The sequence below is a fragment of the Crocodylus siamensis genome, chromosome 1 (genome assembly GCF_052110815.1).
Source record: "Crocodylus siamensis isolate JL-2025a chromosome 1, ASM5211081v1, whole genome shotgun sequence".
NCBI lineage: Eukaryota > Metazoa > Chordata > Crocodylia > Crocodylidae > Crocodylus > Crocodylus siamensis.
This window is the reverse complement of record NC_143395.1, coordinates 152,318,627-152,338,809: the sequence shown is the minus strand read 5'-3', so window position 1 is coordinate 152,338,809 and position 20,183 is coordinate 152,318,627. Positions and strand designations below refer to the sequence as shown.

The 20,183-nt window shown below is 48.2% G+C and overlaps 1 protein-coding gene across 10 annotated transcripts in view; it reads right to left on the bottom strand.

The window, feature by feature from the left end:
* The window catches only part of LTBP1 (latent transforming growth factor beta binding protein 1), a 357,999-nt gene extending 345,208 nt beyond the window's left edge, over positions 1-12,791 (bottom strand). For 8 of the 10 annotated variants that reach the window (XM_090045616.1, XM_090045626.1, XM_090045646.1 and 5 more), the window contains exons 1-2: positions 12,253-12,790; positions 12,046-12,116 (exon numbers count right to left, since the gene is read on the bottom strand). In XM_090045616.1, coding sequence (XP_089901742.1) covers positions 12,046-12,116; positions 12,253-12,512 — 331 coding nt within the window. In that variant the 5' untranslated portion in view covers positions 12,513-12,790. Of the gene's footprint in view, positions 1-12,045; positions 12,117-12,252 lie in introns of all 10 variants that reach the window. The other 2 variants (XM_090045635.1, XM_090045667.1) reach the window with 1 other exon arrangement.
* Positions 12,792-20,183: the final 7,392 nt, after the last annotated feature.

Sequence of the window (20,183 nt, the reverse complement as noted above, 5' to 3'; positions counted from 1 at the left end):
AAGTGCTTCAGCGCTGGGCTTCTCTAGCCCAAACACTGAGAAGTATATTCTACTACTTCCTTGGCTGGGATTGACACACTGTCTCCCTGAACCCAAAGAGGAGGACAAGGAGGAAAAAAGCTCCCTGGGATTCCAGAGAACTGCTCTGTGGCTTCTCTCAGACTGGTCAGTACATGTATAGACATTTGGTCTCCTGAGCAATATTCTTCCATAATCCATTTAACTTGGGTTGTTGTCAAGTTATTTTTCTCCCAGAACAGCCATTTTCTCTCTAAGAGAAAAACCAGGAGCATCTGTACACTTGTGGTTTCTCCTGAGAGAGCAGTGACTCTCCCAGGAGAAACTGAACATCTGTACTTAACCAGTAATACCATCACTTATAGAGATTGTGGAGTATTTGGAAAAAGAGAGGGAATTTGTTTGCTAAAAGCATGTTATGCTTAAACTTTGTATACAGATTGAATACACTGAAGTAAAACAGTAAACAAAGAACCTATTAAGGAGCAAGCCTTACTGTGAAAGCAAAAAATTTTCAGCAAGAATTGATACCAGCAAGCAAGTGGAGTCGTGAATCACAAACATTCAAAGTATAACATTACTGACCACAAGCATCTCTAGTAAAAAATAAACTGAAGCCACAGAAAAGGGAGTTCTGGCAAAATGGAAACTGTCAAAGAACAGCTAGAAACAATTATACTGTCCTGGATCACCTCATTGTTGAGCAGATCCCCTAGGCTGTGTTATCTCCCTAGTGACTCTTATACAAGATTTTGAGAGAAAGAGAGAAACATACATTCCCCCAGGACACTCCACTCCTATCCTCACATACCCTCAGATATGGACCTGTCTTTCCGGTGGAAGGCTACAAAGCGTTAAAGGATGGGTAGGATAGAACTAAACAACACCACAGGTGCAAGGTCAGTGCAGAGAGGAATTAGCACAAAAGGTCCCTCCACAAGTCTAATGCTGGCTAGACTCTCTGGCCTAGTTTCATTTGGCCATCTGATGTATGACTCATGTTATACCACAATTTCTTATTTTGAAGTATAAAATACATTAGTCTTTTTTCTAATTTATCTATCATATTATTTATTTTAGGTTAGCAATCTCTTAAAAGGTTTCCTATGTAAAAGAAAATTTGCTAGTTAGATTATTTAACTTTAAAAACAGCAGTGTTTCTGCCTCATTTTCTGACAACCTTTCCAGGCCACCTGGGCAAATAAAACCACGTTATAGTCCAGATCCAACTATCCAGCCCCACTCCAATTCCAAAATCCCTCCAGAATCTCCATACATGGCCCTGAATGCAGATGCAGAGACATCCTGATCAGTAACAAGCTTTAAATCCTTCTTGCCTATCAAATTCTCCCATACCCTTTCCCTACCCAACCTGCAATTCTGTTCCCAACAGCCAATTATCCCACATGCAACTTACCCAAGACAAAAGCTATAATATTCACCTTCCCAGAAGTCTAGCTTGACCATTGCCCTTCCACACACATCTGCAATCACGTGATAGTGTCCCCTGTTCCCACTGAACTATCTGATAGCTCTCGCTTCCCCTTAACGTTCAAACGTTCATCCATTATTTCCAACACATTATGAACTGTACAATTCCTCAAGGCCTCAGCAGTTTTCTATATGTAAGAGATACTAAGCATGCTAATTTCATAGATTCATAGTTTCTAGGGTCGGAAGGGACCTCAGAAGATCATCTAGTCCAACCCCCTGCCATGACAGGAACGAGTACTGGGGTCAAACGACCCCAGCAAAGTGTTCATCTAACCTCCTCTTAAAAACGCCCAGGGTAGGAGCCTGCACCACTTCTCTTGGAAGTTGGTTCCAGACCCTAGCCGCCCTGACCATGAAGTAGCGCCTCCTGATATCTAGCCTAAACCTACCCGCTGCCAGCTTGTGACCATTATTCCTGGTCACTCCTGGCAGTGCTCGGGGGAACAGTGACTCCCCCAGTGCCTGCTGATCCCCCCTGACTACTTTATAACAGGCCACAAGATCCCCGCTCAGCCTTCTCTTTTGGAGGCTGAACAGGTTCAGTTCCCGTAGCCTCTCCTCATAGGGCCTGCCCTGTTGTCCCCTGATCATATGAGTGGCCCTCCTCTGGACCCTCTCCATGCTGTCCACATCCCTCCTGAAGTGTGGTGCCCAGAACTGGACGCAGTACTCCAGCTGCAGCCTGACCAGTACTGCATAGAGGGAGAGGACCATCTCTTTGGACCTGCTCAAGATGCATCTGTGGATGCATGACAAGGTGCGGTTGGCCTTCCTAACTGCCTCCCCACACTGCCGGCCCATGTTCATCTTGGAGTCAATGATGACCCCAAGATCCTTTTCCGCCTCTGTGCTGACAAGAGGGGAGTTCCCTAACCTGTAGGTATGGTGCCAGTTGTTCCTCCCGAGCTGCATCACCTTGCACTTGTCTGTGTTGAAATTCATCCTATTCTCATCCGCCCACCCCTGTAACCTGTTTAGGTCTGATTGTAGCCAGTGTGACCACGTCCCCCCACATCTTAGTGTCATCAGCAGATTTGAACAGGGTGCTTTTTACCCCCTCGTCCAAATCACTGATGAAGATGTTGAACAGTGCGGGCCCGAGGACCGAGCCCTGTGGAACCCCACTGCCCACGTCCTTCCAGGTTGAGAAGGACCCATCCACTACCACCCTCTGCATGCGGCCCTCCAGCCAGTTGGTGACCCATTTGACTGTGTGGGTGTCTACATCACAGCCCCCCAGTTTCTTAATGAGAACAGGGTGAGAGACAGTGTCAAAAGCCTTCTGGAAGTCCAGGAAGACTATATCCACTGCTACCCCTGCATCTAATGATCTGGTGATCTGATCATAAAAGGCCACCAGGTTGGTCTGACAGGACCTGCCACTGATGAACCCGTGTTGGTTGCCCCTAAGCATGCAGTCCCCTGCTGGCCCCTCATGGATGTGTGCCAGCATAATTTTCTCAAACAGCTTGCCTAGGATTGAGGTAAGACTAACTGGCCTATAGTTTCCCGGGTCCTCCTTCCTCCCTTTTTTGAACATGGGAACCACGTTGGCCCTCTTCCAGTCCTCCGGCACCTCACCAGACCACCATGAGTGCTCGTAAAGTTGTGCCAGGGGACTTGCAATGACCTCGGCCAATTCCTTTAGAACTCTAGGGTGGAGATTATCCGGACCGGCTGACTTGAATATGCCCAACCCCTCCAGAAGCTCCCTAACTAAATCCTCGCTAACCCAGGGCCCAGGTGTGCCTCCCCCGGGGCCCGAGGGGGGCCCAGCAGGGAGGTGGCTGTTCTGCTCCCTACTTAGGAAGACGGAGGCAAAGAAATCGTTAAACATGTTAGCTTTGCCGTCTGGTGTGACAACCAAATTTCCCAACGCATCCTGCAAGGGCCCCACATTACCCAGGACCTTCTTTTTACCCCCTATGTATTTAAAAAAGGACTTCTTATTGTCCTTAATCTGGGAAGCTAATCCCAGTTCCATCTCTGCCTTGGCCTTCCTAACTACCCCCCTACTTCCCTGAGCAACTACAGAAAAGTTCTCCCTGGTGAATAATAAGCACCCCAGATTAATTCTCCATTCTTATGTACTATTAATATTACACTTGCAAAGGTTCCTCTCCCAGTTTTTTCCTGCTAGTATAATAAAGTGCTCTCACACACAGTTTAGGAGCTTCCAAATACCGCACACATCAGGAAGTTAGGGAGGTAAATTTTGGAATTTCCCATGTTATTAAAAAAGCTCTTTGTATTCCTAAGCAGGAGAAACAAAGGGGCAATTTTATAGAGAAGTTGTAACATGCCTGAAGTTGGCTGTGGTGAGCATTCATGTGCATGTAGTTAATTGCAAGTCTGTTCAGTTACAGGAATGCATAAGCCCACCTTCCGAAGCAGGAACAGACTATAAGATCAAAAGACTTAAAAACAGGTTGTGAAACATTTAAGTGCACCAAGCAGCTAAGCTCCCAGCTAAGGTGTTTACAACCAAAACTTGCAAAATTGACTTACCCACTCAGTAAAGTGTCTTTTAGGCAGCAGTACCCACAGTAACAGTGTCTGGGGAAAGGGATTACCAGGGACTATCAGTAGAGCACATAAGGTGAGCCCTGCTGCTGCTTTGGAGCATGACACACCAGAAGTACTGCCATTGTTGGGCCAGACAAGTGACGCAGGGCCAACCGATCCAACGAGCACATGGTGCATGTGGTCAAAGTGCAATCTTGCAAGCTGGACCAACCCTGTATGCCGGATCTGGCCATGAAGTGACCCCATGTATCAGCCCTACTAAGCACTGGCATGATTGAGGGCATAGGGCCACATCATTCAGCTCACAGGCTTCCCCACACGTCCAGAAATTGGGTAGCAAGGGAGTAACACAGTATCTCTGCCCCACCACCAAATTTCTGGACCCCTGGGGAGACCCACAGGGTAGATAACATGGCCTCATGGGCCAGCTCTGGCCTTCAAGTCAAAAGTTGAGCAATGAAGTGCTATTTTACCATTTAAGTAAATCTTGTGGCAGGCATCTCCAGGACCTCCAAAGCTAATCATACCTTGGCCAACATGCAAGAGTAAACACTATGTAACTGTGTCAATTTTTACTCTTTCTACTGAGAACCTAGGAAACAGTGATTTCCCCAAATTTGCTTCACTATACTGTACTTCATAGGTGACACGTAGGAAGGGCCCAGGGAGTCAGGGGAGGGCATGTGCCTCCCTGAGACGGGCTATTGCCAAAGCCACCGCTGGCTTCTGTGGGTGGTCGCCACTCGCCACCCTCCCCACCACTGCCACAGGCATCTGCAGGCAGTCCCTGCTCGCTGCTGCCGACGGAGTCCCCACTTGCCACTTTCCACTCCCCACCACCGACACTGCAGGCCAGCATCTGCAGGATGCTGCCACCTAGAAATGGTACCCTCCCCCCTAAATCTCGGGAGGCACCAGTTATTCACGCTATACTCTGGGAACTATGAACAGAAGCTGAGGCAGAATCATGAAAAGAAGATCCTGAACTCAGAAGCTCAAGATAAGAAGGGAGAATTAAAGAAAGTTTTCCCCCCTTCTTCAGTGTCTGTTAGACGTCTCAAAATGTTCAAGTCACGCTGCTTGAAGAGGAAAGTGGATGGTGATCATGATAAACGAAAATGTAGGTGAATGGAAGAGTGGGAGATTGCTTATCACAGATAGATTATTTTGGTAACCTGAAGTGCATGAGGTATTTCACATAAGTCTCTCATTCGATGGGATTTACAATATGAGACCTCAATCCTGCAATAGCAGCCATGTGAATCAACTCCTGTACCCACTTAGAGTTTTGTTTCATAGATTTCATAGACATCAGGGCTGGAAGGGACCTCGGGAGATCATCAAGTCCAGCCCCCTGCCCAAAGGGCAGGAAGTCAGCTGGGGTCATAGGATCCCAGCAAGATAAGCATCCAATTTACTCTTGAAGGTGTTCAATGTAGCTGCTTGAACCACCTCCGACGGCAGACTGTTCCAGACCTTGGGGGCTCAGACAGTAAAGAAATTCTTCCTTATGTCCAGCCTGAAACGGTCTTGCAGGAGTTTATGAACATCCGACCTAGTCATCCCTTCGGGCGCTCTGGTGAACAAACGTTCCCCCAGATCCTGGTGGTCACCCCTGATAAACTTATAGGTGGCCATCAGATCACCCCGAGCCTGCGCTTTTCCAGGCTAAAGAGTCCCATGTCTCTCAGCCTATCATAGTAAGATCTGTTTTCCTGACCTCTGATCATGCGCGTGGCTCTCCTCTGGACTCTCTCAAGCTTCTCCACATCCTTTTTGAATTGTGGAGCCCAAAACTGGACGCAGTACTCTAGCTGCGGCCTCACCAAGGCCGAGTACAAGGGGAGAATGACGTCCCGGGATTTGCTCGAGAAGCATCTATGGATGCAAGTCAGCGTTTTGGTTGCTTTACTAGCCACAGCATCGCATTGCAGGCTCATGTTCATCTTGTGGTCAATGATGACCCCCAAGTCTCTTTCTTCTGTAGTGCTATCCAACGTAGCACTGCCGAGCCTATAAGGATGCTGTAGGTTTTTCCTCCCAAGGTGGAGAACCTTGCATTTTTCGGTGTTAAACACCATGAGGTTCTCGTCTGCCCATTTGCTGAGCTTGTCCAGGTCAGCCTGGATCACCCGCCTATCTTCTGGCGTGGATGCTTTGCCCCAAAGTTTGGCGTCATCGGCGAACTTGGCCAGTCCACTCCTGACTCCAATGTCTACATCATTAATGAAGATGTTGAACAGTATAGGTCCAAGGACAGAGCCTTGAGGGACCCCACTGGTTACAGGGCACCACGACGAGTGACTGCCATCAATTACAACCCTCTGGGTCCAACCACGGAGTCAATTTCCCAGCCAGCGGATCATGGTGGAGCCAAGACCACAACTGGCCAGTTTGGCCAAGAGGTGATTATGGGATACCAGATCAAAAGCTTTTCTGAAGTCAAGATATATGACATCAATCTCTTCTCCCTCCTCCAGGTGATAGGTCACCTGGTCGTAGAAGGAAATGAGATTGGTCAAACAAGACCTACCCGCAACAAACCCGTGCTGGCTATCCCTTAGGATGTTAGCCTGGGCCAGTCCATCAAGGATGGCCTCCTTAATAAACTTTTCTAAGATCTTCCCCAGGATAGAAGTCAGGCTAATGGGCCTGTAGTTAGCCGGATCCACTCTCCTCCCTTTCTTGAAGATTGGCACCACATTGGCCTTCTTCCAGTCTTCGGGCACTACACCAGAGCGCCAGGAGTTTTCAAAGATCCGTGCCAGGGGCTGGGATATGACGCTCACCAGCTCCTTGAGTACCCTGGGGTGCAGATTGTCAGGGCTGGCTGACTTGAAGGTATCCAGCTTCTCAAGGTGTTCCTTCACGAGGTCAGCATTGATGGAGGGTAGGGGATCCCCATCACCCAGATCTCCCTGTCCCTTAGCAGGCATGGGCGTCCCATGGGACTGATGAAAGACTGATGCAAAGTACCTATTTAATAGGTTAGCTTTTTCCTGGGCGTCAGTTGTCCCATCTGGTTTAGCAGGGGTCCAACGTTGCCCTTGCTTTTCCTCCGGCTCCCCACATATCTGAAAAAGGACTTTTTGTTGTCCTTGATGCCTGAAGCTAGTTGGAGTTCAGTTGCAGCCTTGGCTTTCCTGGTTTGCTCCCTGCAGGAGCGGACCAGTGCAGAATAATCCTTCTTGGAGGTGAATCCCGTCCTCCATCCTTTGTAGGCTTTCCTTTTTAGCCATAGGAGGTCCGCTAGGTCCCTGGAGAGCCAGGAGGGCTGCTGTGCCTTCTTGCTGCCTTTCCTCCGTGTTGGAATAGATTTAGCTTGTGCATTGAGGATCGCTTCCTTGAGAAGCAACCACTCTTCTTGAATTCCCATCTCCCTGGGATCATGGTCCCTAAGGGCCTGACTGACTAGCCTCTTGAGCTTGTCAAAGTCGGCTTTTCTGAAGTCAAGGACTTCTGTGTTGCTGACTGACTTGCCAGCTTTACAGTGGATGGGGAAGGTGATCAGCTCGTGGTCACTGTCACCCAGCTTCCCATCGATCACTAGGTCGCCGATTAGGTCGTCCCCCATAGCCAGTACCAGGTTTGCTTAAATGGAATGTCATGTGGGTGTAGGGGTCTACACCACATGGATGCTTTAATGCAGGCTAGGCTTTAAGAAAGATTGTGAAAATTAAACAAGAGTTATACGGGGAGAAAGAGGAAAAAGAATGAATGATTGGCTAATGTGGAAGAGGTAGAAATTATAGCAGATGGGGCACAGAAAAAAATTGTAAATAAAAAAAAGAAAGGGAAAGAATGGGACACTAAAATGATTCAGCAAGAGAAACTATAACTGAAGGGAAAAAAGAGAGAGGAAAAAGTCACCTGCAGCTCAGAAGGAAAAAAGCAAGTATGAAAAAGGTGAGGCACTGGTTTTAAGAAATATATATCCAAGATAAAGTTCATTGATAGCAGACTGTAATTAAGCACTCTGTGTCTTTAAATCGTTTGGGATTTAGTGCTATTGGTACCTTTGTTGTTCACTTGTAGCCATATCTAAAAAGTCAATTAGGCACTTAACTCTTATTCCAATAGGAGCTTAGGTGCATAAATAGCTGTTAGGTGACTAATACCTTTTTTGGATCTGGCCCTAAATTAGTCAGCTTTGGGTAAATTTTTTGCAGACCTGTGATTAATCACAGATTAAAGTATTTCCTTTCACTTACATATATGTGTAACAAGACATTCAATCCTGTACTTATAAAGTTTATTTAAATATCTAACTTTTCAAATAAACACAGCAGCATTTATTTCACTTCATACATTTTGGAGGACAGGACACTCTGGAAGACTGCCTTCAGGACATGCTTAAATTAGTAGGGAAAATTATGTGCTCTGTGCATACACTTTAACTACCCAATCTATTGTGGAGCATCTCCTAAAAATGTCTCTCTACAAGCCAAAAGCCCTTACTGAAGAGCCAAACTGCCCCTTCTGGTGGAAAATCCCACACAGGAAACAAAAAAAATGTAAATAAAGCTTCCTTTGAGTCTTAACAATGCTGGCGGTGTTATTTCCTCTTACTTTTTCAAGAATGGGAAAGGAATTTAACTTGCACTGACAGGCTGTCTCAAAATCTGCAGCAATGACCCAGCAGAGGGTCTCTGCGTCTCTGCAGCCATTTCTAGATCTTCCCAAAACCCACTCCAACATAACTGCTGCTTACCCATATGCCACTACTCCTGAATCCTGTGTCACTTAGCTGGGATTTATTATACATGGAAGGAGACCTCCAACATGATGATGATGAGCAAGCACCATTACCTATGTTATCTCATGCTTCTAGATATCCAAGGGGGTCCCAGACTTGGACCATTCCCTTAATCCACTTCCCCAACGCATGCTCCCCCCTATTAAACCAGCAAGGTACCTGACCCTGAGGTACTCAATAGATCTTTGATACCAAAAGAGGGTAAACTTCAAAATTAATACTCTCCACTTCCACATTTGGCAAGTTCTCCAGCCCATCCTGTTCCCTTCTATTTAAAAATTTCACAGCACTCACACAGCAATAAGAACATAAGGAGGATACACTGGGTCAGAACAATAGTCCATCTAGGTTAGTATCAGGTCTCCGACAATGGTCCCTGCCTCAGCAGGCTGGGGAATACAAAACCAGTCTGCCCTCAAAAAACAACCATTACCAGCTCTACACACTCCTGCTCAGAACACTCCACCATCCCATCCTCATGTCCCATCCAAACACCAAGTGACAGGACACCCTCAGCAAGGGCAAGGGTCCCCAGTGGACAAGGCTGTATTCCACCCTCATCTTGTGTCAGTGGGGCAGCTCCTCCGTGGAGCTGTCTCAACAAGTGTGCATCTGTTGCATTTCATGGACACCCCCAACATGTGCCCCTTCTGCATGGCCCTTCTGCACCCTGGTGCACACCTATCTCAAGTGCAGCCCTTTTACCACCTGCTCCAGAACCTTCTATACTACTCCACACACCTTTTCTTTTATGCACTCCTTATCTGTGGCCTCACCAACTGGTCAACCTCCTCCTGGTTCTAGCAAAGCTGACCATATACTTGGCCAGGAAGGAGGCTCTGGCAAGGGGCAAGGCCCAGTATAGGCAGGGGCGAACCAGGCAACCACCCAGGGCCCAGACAGAAAGGGGGCCCCAAAATGCTAATTTTTAAATTATTATCATCATTATCTCTGGCAAAGCGAGGGCCGATACTAAAAGTTTGCCCGGAGCCACCAGGTGTCTTCGTATGGCACTGGCCAGGGGGAACCCAGGTGACTGTAGAGCTATCTTCCTGTCTCTCATCCGTGCACGTCTCCAAGCAGAGTTTCACTGGGCAGTGTCTCCACTGGTTCCTTGGACTCATCTGAGGGCCAGTGGGCACTGGCTGGTGTGCTCTGCTTGGTATCCCAATCTTGGAGCACTTGTTATTAACCTTTGGCCTGCATTCCCATCCCTGTTTTCACTTTAGTTGTCTCAGGTATCTAGTTGTTACACACTCAGTAGCCCCTTCTAATAACAGAGGACAGCTCCTCCCTTTGTTACCAAGGGGGCTAACAGTTTCTTTGTGGGCCTAGACGAACAGTCCCGTGTGTAACAAATAAGCCGGTCTCTGACAGTGGCACAAATTGATGCTATAGAACAGTGGTCTCAACTCTTTTTAAGTAGGAAATTATCTTTGGCATTTAAAAACAACCCAAGATCTACCATGCACCACCACCACCCTTTTCCCGGCCCAGCAGGTAAGTCCGTGGGGTGGGAAGGGGGGGGGTGCACAGTTCAAGGCAGAGGGAGAAAAAATTATTTGGGGGTGTGCCTCCCCAGCAGGTAAGTCCCACCCGGCTGAGACCCCACTCAATTTACCGCTGCTCCTGCCTCTGCAGCACTGTCCCTCACTGCGGGGGCCTCGATCTAGTCCCTTCCCTCCCCCACGGACTGACTTGCTGGTCTGGGTCACACACGTGCGTGCATGTGGGCACTCAGCCCCCCACCCCAGCCTTGGATCGACTCTAAGAGGATCTGAGATCTACTGCAAAAGGCTCCGAGTTCAACCAGTGGATCAAGATCCACTGGTTGGTGACCACCGCTGCAGGAGAGTACTGAACCAGGGGTAGATCCAAGGAATGTGTGCTGGTGTGCTTGCACTCCCCCCCACCCCCTTTGATTCCTGATCTATCCAAAGTTTAAAACCAACTCCTGAGAGGGGCAGCAGCATTTCTAGTCAGTCAACTGATTTTATGGCTGATTATAATGTACCTAGTCCGTTCTGAACTCTTCTCTTCTCTTCTTTTTAAAGGGTCTTGAAGTTCCACCAATCAAGCTAGCTTTTGTTCTGCCTTGCTGCTCTCTGGTCAGGAAGATCCTAGTTCACACTCCTGCGGATTGTTTTTAACTCATTCCAGTGAAGCTTTATTTGTTCTTGCATCTATCTTCAACTGAATAAACACAGTCCCAGCCCCCTGCCTATTAATAAAGCTTCCAGTTTCTTTTTAACTGGAGATAAATACTTGTTGTTTTGTAAGTGGGGGATGCACCTCACCCTGTGCACACCCCCACTTTTCAAAATATAGATCTGCCCATGCTTTGAACCCACTCTCTCCCAAGTGATCTCTTCCATACACTCTCTGGCCTCCACCCTTGGAGGTTTGTAGATGGCAGAAGAAGTATCTCCAATAGCAGCGGTTTCCTCCACATAGAATCATAGAAAGTTAGAGTTGGAAGGGGCCTCAGGAGGTCATCTACTCGAACCTCCTGCTCAAAGCAGTACCAGCCCCAGCTACATCATCCCAGCCAAGGCTTTGTCTACCTGGGTCTTAAACACCTCCAAGGATGCAGATTCCACCACCTCTCTGTGTTACCTGTTCCAATACTTCCTCCTGGCAAGGAAGAGTTTGGTAATATCTAACCTCAACTTCCCTTGCTGCAACATGATCTAATCATCCTAACAGTTCTGAATTAAAGAGCCCCGCGCCACACACACACACACACACATGCAAACACGCACCTGCACACACACAAGCATGCACGCTCACGTGTACACACACAAGCACCTGCCAACAAGCGCGCAAACACACTCATGTGCATGTACACACATGCGTACGCACACATACATGCATGCACCCACGCACGCGAGTGCACATACGAGCACACACACATACATGCAGGCACGCACAAGCACGCACACGTGCACACATACAAGCATGCGCACCCACACAGACACGAGAAGCCCGGCTCGGGCGCTGGAGATGCCAGTCCAGGCGCCCGCCCTGAGGGGCTGGCCCGGGAAAGCAGGCTGCGAAGGCGGGGGCTGGGCTTGCTTCGCCCCCCCCACGCCCCCGCCCCGCGCGCACAGTCCCGCCAACAAAGTCCCCGGCGGAGGCAGGTCCGCGAGCCCCCCCCGCTCGCCCGGCCCGCACCTCCCTGCCTCGGCCGGCCCGAGGGCTGCCCCCGCCTCCCCGCTAGCAACGCGTCCCCGGCGACCGCAGCTACTCACGCTTGGTGCACCTCTGCGAGCCGGGCGCCTGGCTCCAGCCCTGGCAGCACCGCCCCCCGCACACGTTCACCCTGCGGGACAGCAAAGCACCGGGCCGTCCAGCACCGCGCTGCGGCTTGCAACACCCCGTCCTCATCCCCCCCTCAGAGCTCGCCCCCTCCCCGGCGCCCCGCACACCCATGCCCGGGCGGGGGGCTGCTTGCTTACCCCTGCAGCGGGGGCTGGGGCCGCCCCCGCGGGCTGGCGCGGCCGTCCGGGCCGACCCCGGGGCCCAGGCGCAGCTGGAGGCTGGCGCTGCCCGCCCGGCTCGTCCTGCTGCGGCCGGCCGGCCCCGCGGGCAGGGCGCGCTTCGGGGGGCTCCGCTGCAGCACGTACGTGACCCCGACCCGGCGCGGCCGGCCCTCCTCCGCCGCCAGCGGCAGGCACACGCACGCCCACAGCAAGACGCCCCAGTGCACCCGAGCCATGGCCACCTCCGCGCCGGCAGCGAGGAGAAAAGAAAGGGGCGGAGGCGGCGGCGGCAAGGGAAGGGGCTCGCTGGGGGGTCTCAATCAGGAGCAGATGTGTGAGCGGCGCCGGGGGCCCGGAGCCGCGCGCTGCCCCGCGCTCCAAAACTCATAATCAGACACCACCAATAAAAACAAAACGAATCCCAAAAAACAAGAAGTCAAAAAAAAAAGGAAGAAAGAAAAAGAAAAGACTCCGGGAAAAGTTGCCCCGTGTATGTATATAGCCGGCGCGTGCGGGGCTGCCCGCGGTGTCACCGCGCCGCAGCCAATCTCCGGCAGACGTGACGTCAGGCGGCGCGGCCTCCTCGGGGCGGGGCGGGGGCCCGGGGCTTGCCCCTCGGAGCCGCAGCGCGGGGCTCTCGCCCGCCCTGCCTCGCGGGGGAGTCGCTGCAGGCCCGGGGGCGTCTCCCCGCAGCAGGCCCGTGCTAGCGAGGCAGCCGGCTGACGGTCTTGCCAGGGGTGCGGGGATTCCTGCACTGGCAGGATGAGTTCAACCCTCGTGGGATGTGGGATCGATACTCTTAAAAAAAAAAAAAAAAGTCGAAAAGGTAGGGTCGTCTTTAAGCAGGCAAGGGTCTTTGGGTCAATCTGACCAACACAAAAGAGTTGGAAATACTCTTCTTTGCAAAGCTGGCGGGTAGAAATAGCCTTCGAAAGCTGGCAAAGAAGAATTTTTCTGACCACCTCAGGACGAGCAACCCGCAACTCGGTGCCTCACCCACAGGGAGGGCGCTTCTGCCAGCACTTCTAGTTTCACAGCTGGCGCTTCCAGGAGGTACACAGCCCGTCTTGGGTGCACGTGCATCGCCAATGCCCAACACACTTACAGGCTTGACAGCACGGAACTGACTAGCACCATGAATGAAAGGGACGGGGGTGGGGTAATAATAGACCACAGTATGAATACAAGCCGGCAGCACAGTGCTGTAGCCAACAGGGCAAACAATACTCTGGCATGCATCATTCCATGCATCTCCAGCAAAGCCAAGGAGGTGATTCTTCTGCTCTACTCAGCACTGGTGAGACCGCAGCTGGAGCACTGCATCCAGTTCTGGGCACCACACTTTAACAAGGACGTGGACAAGCTTGAGAGAGTCCAAAGAAGAGCCACCCATATGATCAGAGTCTTACACGGCAAGCCATACAAGGAAAGGCGGAGGGATCTGGGACTCTTCAGCCTGAGGAAAAGAAGGCTGAGAGGGGACCTGGTAGCAGCTTACTGCTACACTAGGGGAGTACATCACGGGCTCGGTGAGCCACTGTTCACCAGGGCACCCGAGGGGAAAACCAGGAGTAATGGCCACAAACTCCTGGAAGATCGATTCAGGCTCAACATTAGGAAAAACTTTGCAGTCAGGGTTGGTGTGATCACTATGTTTGTTAAGTGGCCATGTTCGCCAATCAGAAAAAGTTACACAGAGTTATGTAACAGTTACTAGGCAGACCGTAGTTGTTTTTCTGCCATCAATGTAAGAGATAAGCGGTAGCTAGAACTTTCCACAAGGCGGAGTCCAGCGTCAGTCAGTCAGTCAGTGCCATGGGCCTATCGAAGGGTGCCTCACGCAATCACACCACCGCACGTCACCTTAAGCTTTAAAAGGAGCCTTCACCTGATCGTCAGGGTCCTTTCTGCGTCCAACGGACTCAGAACGATTTACAGCAAATTATTACGGATACGGCTCGACCTTTGGAGTGGCCAATCGAAGGAGGACGCAGAGACCCACCTGATCCCGGCGACCTGAAACCCCAGAAACTACTCACCAGCCAGGTTCATCGGTCTTGTGCACCATTAGGGCGCGTGAGGCGTGGTGAGTTCTAGCCGCTGCGCAGCTACGTTGATAGTCACTAATAAAAGTTACCAGGCCTGTTCACTGTTCTCCCGCCTATTCGTGATCTGTAGTAAGCCCGACCAGGGAAAGATCCTGCAACAAGGGTGTCCAGACTGTGGAATAAGCTCCCTCCAGAGGTGGTGCGATGGCCTGCCCTGGAAATCTTCAAGAGAAGACTAGATAGTCGCCGTGCTGGGGTCACCTGACCCCCAGTTACCTTTCCTGCTTAGTGCAGGGGGCTGGACCTGATGATCTTCTGAGGTCCCTCCCGGCCTTACATCTATGAATCTATGAACCTTGTCTGCCTATGTCCTTAGACTAACACAGCTACAGCCTATACCCCGGATAATTTTTAAGGCAGTTAATTGATGCAGCATATGCAAAGCCCAAGTCACTCTCAGAAGGTGCATCTTCACATTGCCCTACCACAACATTGTGGTACAGCATGCTACAGTGACATAGCAATCACATGGATCTACACATGGGCGGGAGCTATGTCGCCATGGTGGTATACTCCCTGGTATGGCATGCTGCTACAGTGACATAGTGGCAAAACCTAACTGTGAGCACAGCACAATAACCACTCATATTGCACTGTCTTTTAGTACTTCCAAAAGGAAGTACTAAAGCATGGCAAAGTGTGGACACGCCCAAAGAGTCTTAACCACCTTGGGTGGAGAGGGGGAGGATGGATTGTTTTGTTTTTGTTTAAAATCTTCCGTGGTCCAAGCCAAATCAGCCAAATCAATTCCAAATCCATGAGTCAATCCAGAACCATAAGTGGCCCTACTACTGACAAACATCTTCCACCCCCATCTGGGGCTTCAGATGTTCCCAAATCCTTTGGCAGGCATCCTACATGCAGGCCCAAGCCCAGAGGCTTAGGGTTTGGATGCACCTGAGATTCAACTGCCCTCAGCCATATGGCCACAGGAACAAGCTAGGAAAGAGTCTCCCATTTCCATGAAGTGGGTATAAAGCCAAGATCTTGCCACTCCAGCAGCTAACTAAGAGGTTAACTATGCATTACCTTTGCAGGTACTACCCCCATGCCAGGTAAACAATCTTCTTTAGATATGATTAGAGAAAGTACTCCAGTGATTATAGTCAAATTTCACCTGCCAGGTGAGCATAGGACCAAGTTTTTTTATAACTGCTTACCTCAGCATAAAAATGCTTCAACTTTGATGACCCAGTTCTCACTCGCTGACAGGCAAGTTACACTGAGCAAAATAAATAAGAAGATGACCTATTTGCATACTTACTTTTTTACAATAGTTTTTCAGCAAATACGATAATTTCGAGCTTCCAAGATAATTTCATATTTAAGACCTGGCAATGCTGCTGGCTGTGCACCTGGTAGAATGAACTGACTTAGATAAGGCAGGAGCACCCCAGGCACAGGCACCCCTTCCTCACCCAGGAGGGTAGTACAAGCACTGAGGGTACTCAGAGAGGTGGTGGCACCTTCATCCTTGGAGATGTTGGCAAGGCAAAGCCTTGGCTGGGATGATGTTATTGGGGGTGGTCCTGCTTGGAGCAGGGGTTGAACTAGATCAGCATTTCTAGCATTCCATGGGTTTCAAGAATATATGAAAGGGTTGCCAACAAACTTTAAAAATGGATTCTCCTTTAAAAGAGAAAAATGTGGGAAACTGTGGCTTTTCCCTTGCAGGCTGGCAGAGCTCCAGGCTCCTTGGGACCGCTGGCAGGGCCAGGGGGCTGTTTTCTATTTAAACTATTTACTGGGTCAGGACTGACCAATGTTTACAAATGGGTCCTGGTACAAAAAAGGTTGAGAACCACTGGGCTAGATGACTTCCTGAGGTCCTTTCCAACCCTCATTTTCAATGATGCTATTATTCTATGTACACCTGGGATTTGAATTGCTCGGGTCTCCTCCCATAAGGCTCATGTGGCCTATGGCTGTCATCCTGTGACACAAGGTTTGTTTTAAAAATAAATAACATTCAAAAAACAAATTAAGCACTCTCAAGAGAGCACTAGTCAGCAACAGTTGCTGCTTAGAAACCTAGTACACTGAACTGGCCAACATGCCTAAATCCAGTATATTAAATCAGGCCTGGTCTTTTATGTACAGGTCTAAGTGACCATCTGTGTGGATCATATTCCTGGATTGGGGCCTAAGGCTCCAAATCCAGGTTTACACAAATGCTTAACTTTATACACGTAAGAAGTCTCATTGAAATTGCTGAAGTTATTTATACAGATGAAAGTTAAGCACACAGTTAACTCTCTAGCACCAAGACCTTAGATTGTAAGATAGTAATGTAATCTTATTCAGTTGTAGGGTGTGAAATGTATCATACATCAATGAAACTAGACAAATAATAAATAAAAGTAAACACTTTGAATACAGTGTATAAAGAAAATGGCCCAAATCCATCTTAGGGTAAATGTACCAGCATCACAAACTAATTCCAGTTCTCTTTATTTCATTTTTATAACATTTTAATCATAATTTCTTTAGTACTTGAGAAGAAAAGTTTAACAAAATGCACTCCAAAGATTTCATCCTTTAAAACAGGGCTAACTGGCAGCCTGAAGGCCATGTAGCCCAGGAGGGGTTAAACTGTGGCCCCCAGGTGCCCACCTGGTTGCTGCTCCCTGCATTGCTCCAGCTGCAGCAGGCTCCCTTTGTGTCTGGCTTCACCTTCCTAACCCTGCCCCAGGAGTCAGGGCAATGCAGCACTGGCACAGCCTGCAGTGAAGGAGAAGCCTGTAGCCTGAGCTGTCTGAATGGCATAGTGCAGTGGGGGAACTCAGGACAGGGAGCTAAGGATAAGTCGGGTACCTGGTCACATGGTACCTGTGCATTGCAAAGGCACCCTGCATAGGGGCACAGCAGGGGAGTGCAGGGTGCAGCAGGGAGACACCCTGCACACGATTCAGTGGCAGAGGCACCTGGGCATGTGGTGTGGCCCCTGCTATTGTAACCCCTGCTAACGTGGCCCAAGGTGCATATGACCCCCAGCTACTTAGAAGTTGGACAGCCCTGCTTTAAAATAGTTTGGAAATATTGTTGGGCTAGTGCGGCCTCAAGAACTACCAGGTACCTCCATGGATGCAATGTGGAACAAGGAGTGGAGAAAATGGCATAAAACTATTCATGCTGAATCAGTTTGCAATCTGAGACTCTTTACCAGGACTCTGAGGATTGGTTGAGCCCAGCCCCAAGCTGACTGGATTTTGTACTTATGAGCTATTGGCATAGCTACTTGATTCTGCATCAGAAGCAGACGTTTTTTATATTAACAAAGCTCCATGCAAACATTGGTATTAAGAGTATAACAGCCCTCTCTCCATTAGAGCTCATCTATTTACAACTGTTCAAATATAAATAGGGGTTTTAAATAGATGAGAGTTCAAGGATTGCTATATTCACACTACAGAGGATCCACGTCAATCTCAAAAGTGTCTCTTCTCTACCCCCACCCCCAGCTGAACTTTGATGCTTTGAAATGAAAATGCTACTGGTAACAAGAAGCTTGCAGGTCAAGGCTAAGTTCAAATAGCCCTGAAAACTGTAAATAATGCAGAGGAAACCTAAACAAGAAAGATACGGCTTGAAAATCACTTATATTGTTAATAAAACTAAGGTTTTAAATGCAAGGCCATCTCCTTTTCCCCCATTTGAAAGGACCGGAACATCTGTATTTAAAGCAGAAGGTATTCTGAGCACCTTAACTGCTCAGCCTTTGATGCTGGATCCAAAGTTACAATGCAAAATTTTATTTTCATACCTATAAATATTAGCTATTTTTATAAGATTAAAAAAGGCTACCTTTAAATGATAGGGGTAGGGTGGGGACTGAGCAAGCAGAAGCAAGCTGATGAGATGCTCAGGAATTTTTCAGAATGAGATCATGTCAACTTGTGTGGCTGAATTAGCTGGACACAGGGCAACACCTGTGTCCAGCCAAGACAGAAGCCAGTTGCTTTTAAGAAATATGTTTTAAGTCATGTGAAGTAGAAGATAAATGCAGTATATTTGTAACATATTCAGCAAGTGGTAAGGAAGCAAGTTCATTTTGCATGACCTGAAGGGAGCTACATTCAAGATTGAAGTCCTGGATAGTATGGTTTTATATTAGAAGTAAAGTCAATTTCAGGGCAACTGTAAGGAATTGACTTTTACTGACATAGGACAAACTTTCCTCAAAAATCTCCATGGCAGGTCCTGGTGCCAACATTCTCTTTTTCTCTGTGGGGCAAATCTAGCCCTCACTTCTGCAGCAGCAATGGGTCTGAGCATTAATGGAGTTGTGGTTCTGCTTGCGTAAAGAACAAGAGGCTGGATGCAGGAATGTAATTCCCTGAATGGCAACATGAACACAAGATGGGGAAGAGAGCAGGTTTGAAGGTACCCGCACCTGGCTACTCCAGCCCTCGGTATCTTCCAGGGACTCTATATTCTGGGATATTCTATATTTTTTATATTCCTCTTTCCTCACATGTGCATCTGGTTGGTCCCCTGCCTGACTACTCAGGATGGATACTGAACCTAAATAAATGGAAATTCATTGGTGCCTGTGGAGGTTCTTTATAGGAAGAGAGAACAAAGTATGAGACTAAAGACCCACTATGTTCAACTAAGAGAAGTCTTACCTTTATAGGCTTTCCATGGCACTACCAAGGCTTCATTCGTAAGTGACACTGTGAATCTGCTATAAGAAGAGCAAGGCTAATGTGTGTAGCATATGTGTAATAATAACTAAATATGGAGGTACAAGCTTCTTTTGAGAACAACAGGCACTAGAAGTGCTTGGAGTGAAGTTCTCTCTCATACAGACAACTAACTAAAAACTCTGTTTATAAAACTACTAGCCAGCAAGTTGGTGGTTTATGAATAACTAAAAAAGGTTGTATTCTTAAAAATAACCTTTAAAATTGCTGGTTCCAATATGTTATATTTTAATACAGGTTATACCAGCATTTATGAAAACATGTAGATGGAAATATAAACTGACAGTGAAAGTACTGTAAAGTATGTAGTCAGTCATAGAGAAATCAGAAGGGAGCATTATAGCAGGCACCAAATTATATCCTAAAACAATGCAGTAAAAAATCAAGTTCAAAACTACAAAAAAAATCTCAAATCAGAAAAATAAAAGTATATTTGATGTGATCTGCTCTGTAGTTTTATGAAGTAAGTTGTTCGTTTTGTACTGCACCTTTCATTTAAAAAGTGACCCCAGCTCTACATAAGCTTTACTTCAACTGCAAGTTACTATGCTTGATGCAAGAAAGACAGGATCAAGTTTTATGGTCCATTGTTTGTTGAAGGTCACACTAGATGATAGTAGTAGTTTCCTGCAAATTAGATGTGACCCATACTTCAACTGCCAAAAGAATTGGCAAGGATGGTGAGGCTTGAGATTTGATTCTCAGTAGTCTGCATTTAAGTCAAGTCTTGGAATGGTAAGGGATCCTCAAGGCTTTGCATTTAAGTAGGCTTATTAGGATTTAGACTGATAGGCTGCACAAGGTTTGAACATGAGAAAGGGAGAGACTGATTACAGCTGGAAGCAGCTTTCATCTTCTTCTTTCACTGTCACCAGAATGGGCCACCATTAAGGGCTAACTTGTTTACTGAGTTATGATCAAAGATGGAGCCACTTGACCGAAACTTATGTTTCTGTCCATCATTAGTAGCCACTCCCAAGAGGTACCCCCTCTCCAATTGAAGGGATCAAAGCAGATGCACAAGCGCTGTGGGAGGTGTAGGGACTCTGCTCCCCCTATAAAGCAGAGCCAGACCACCAATGGGAACTTAACC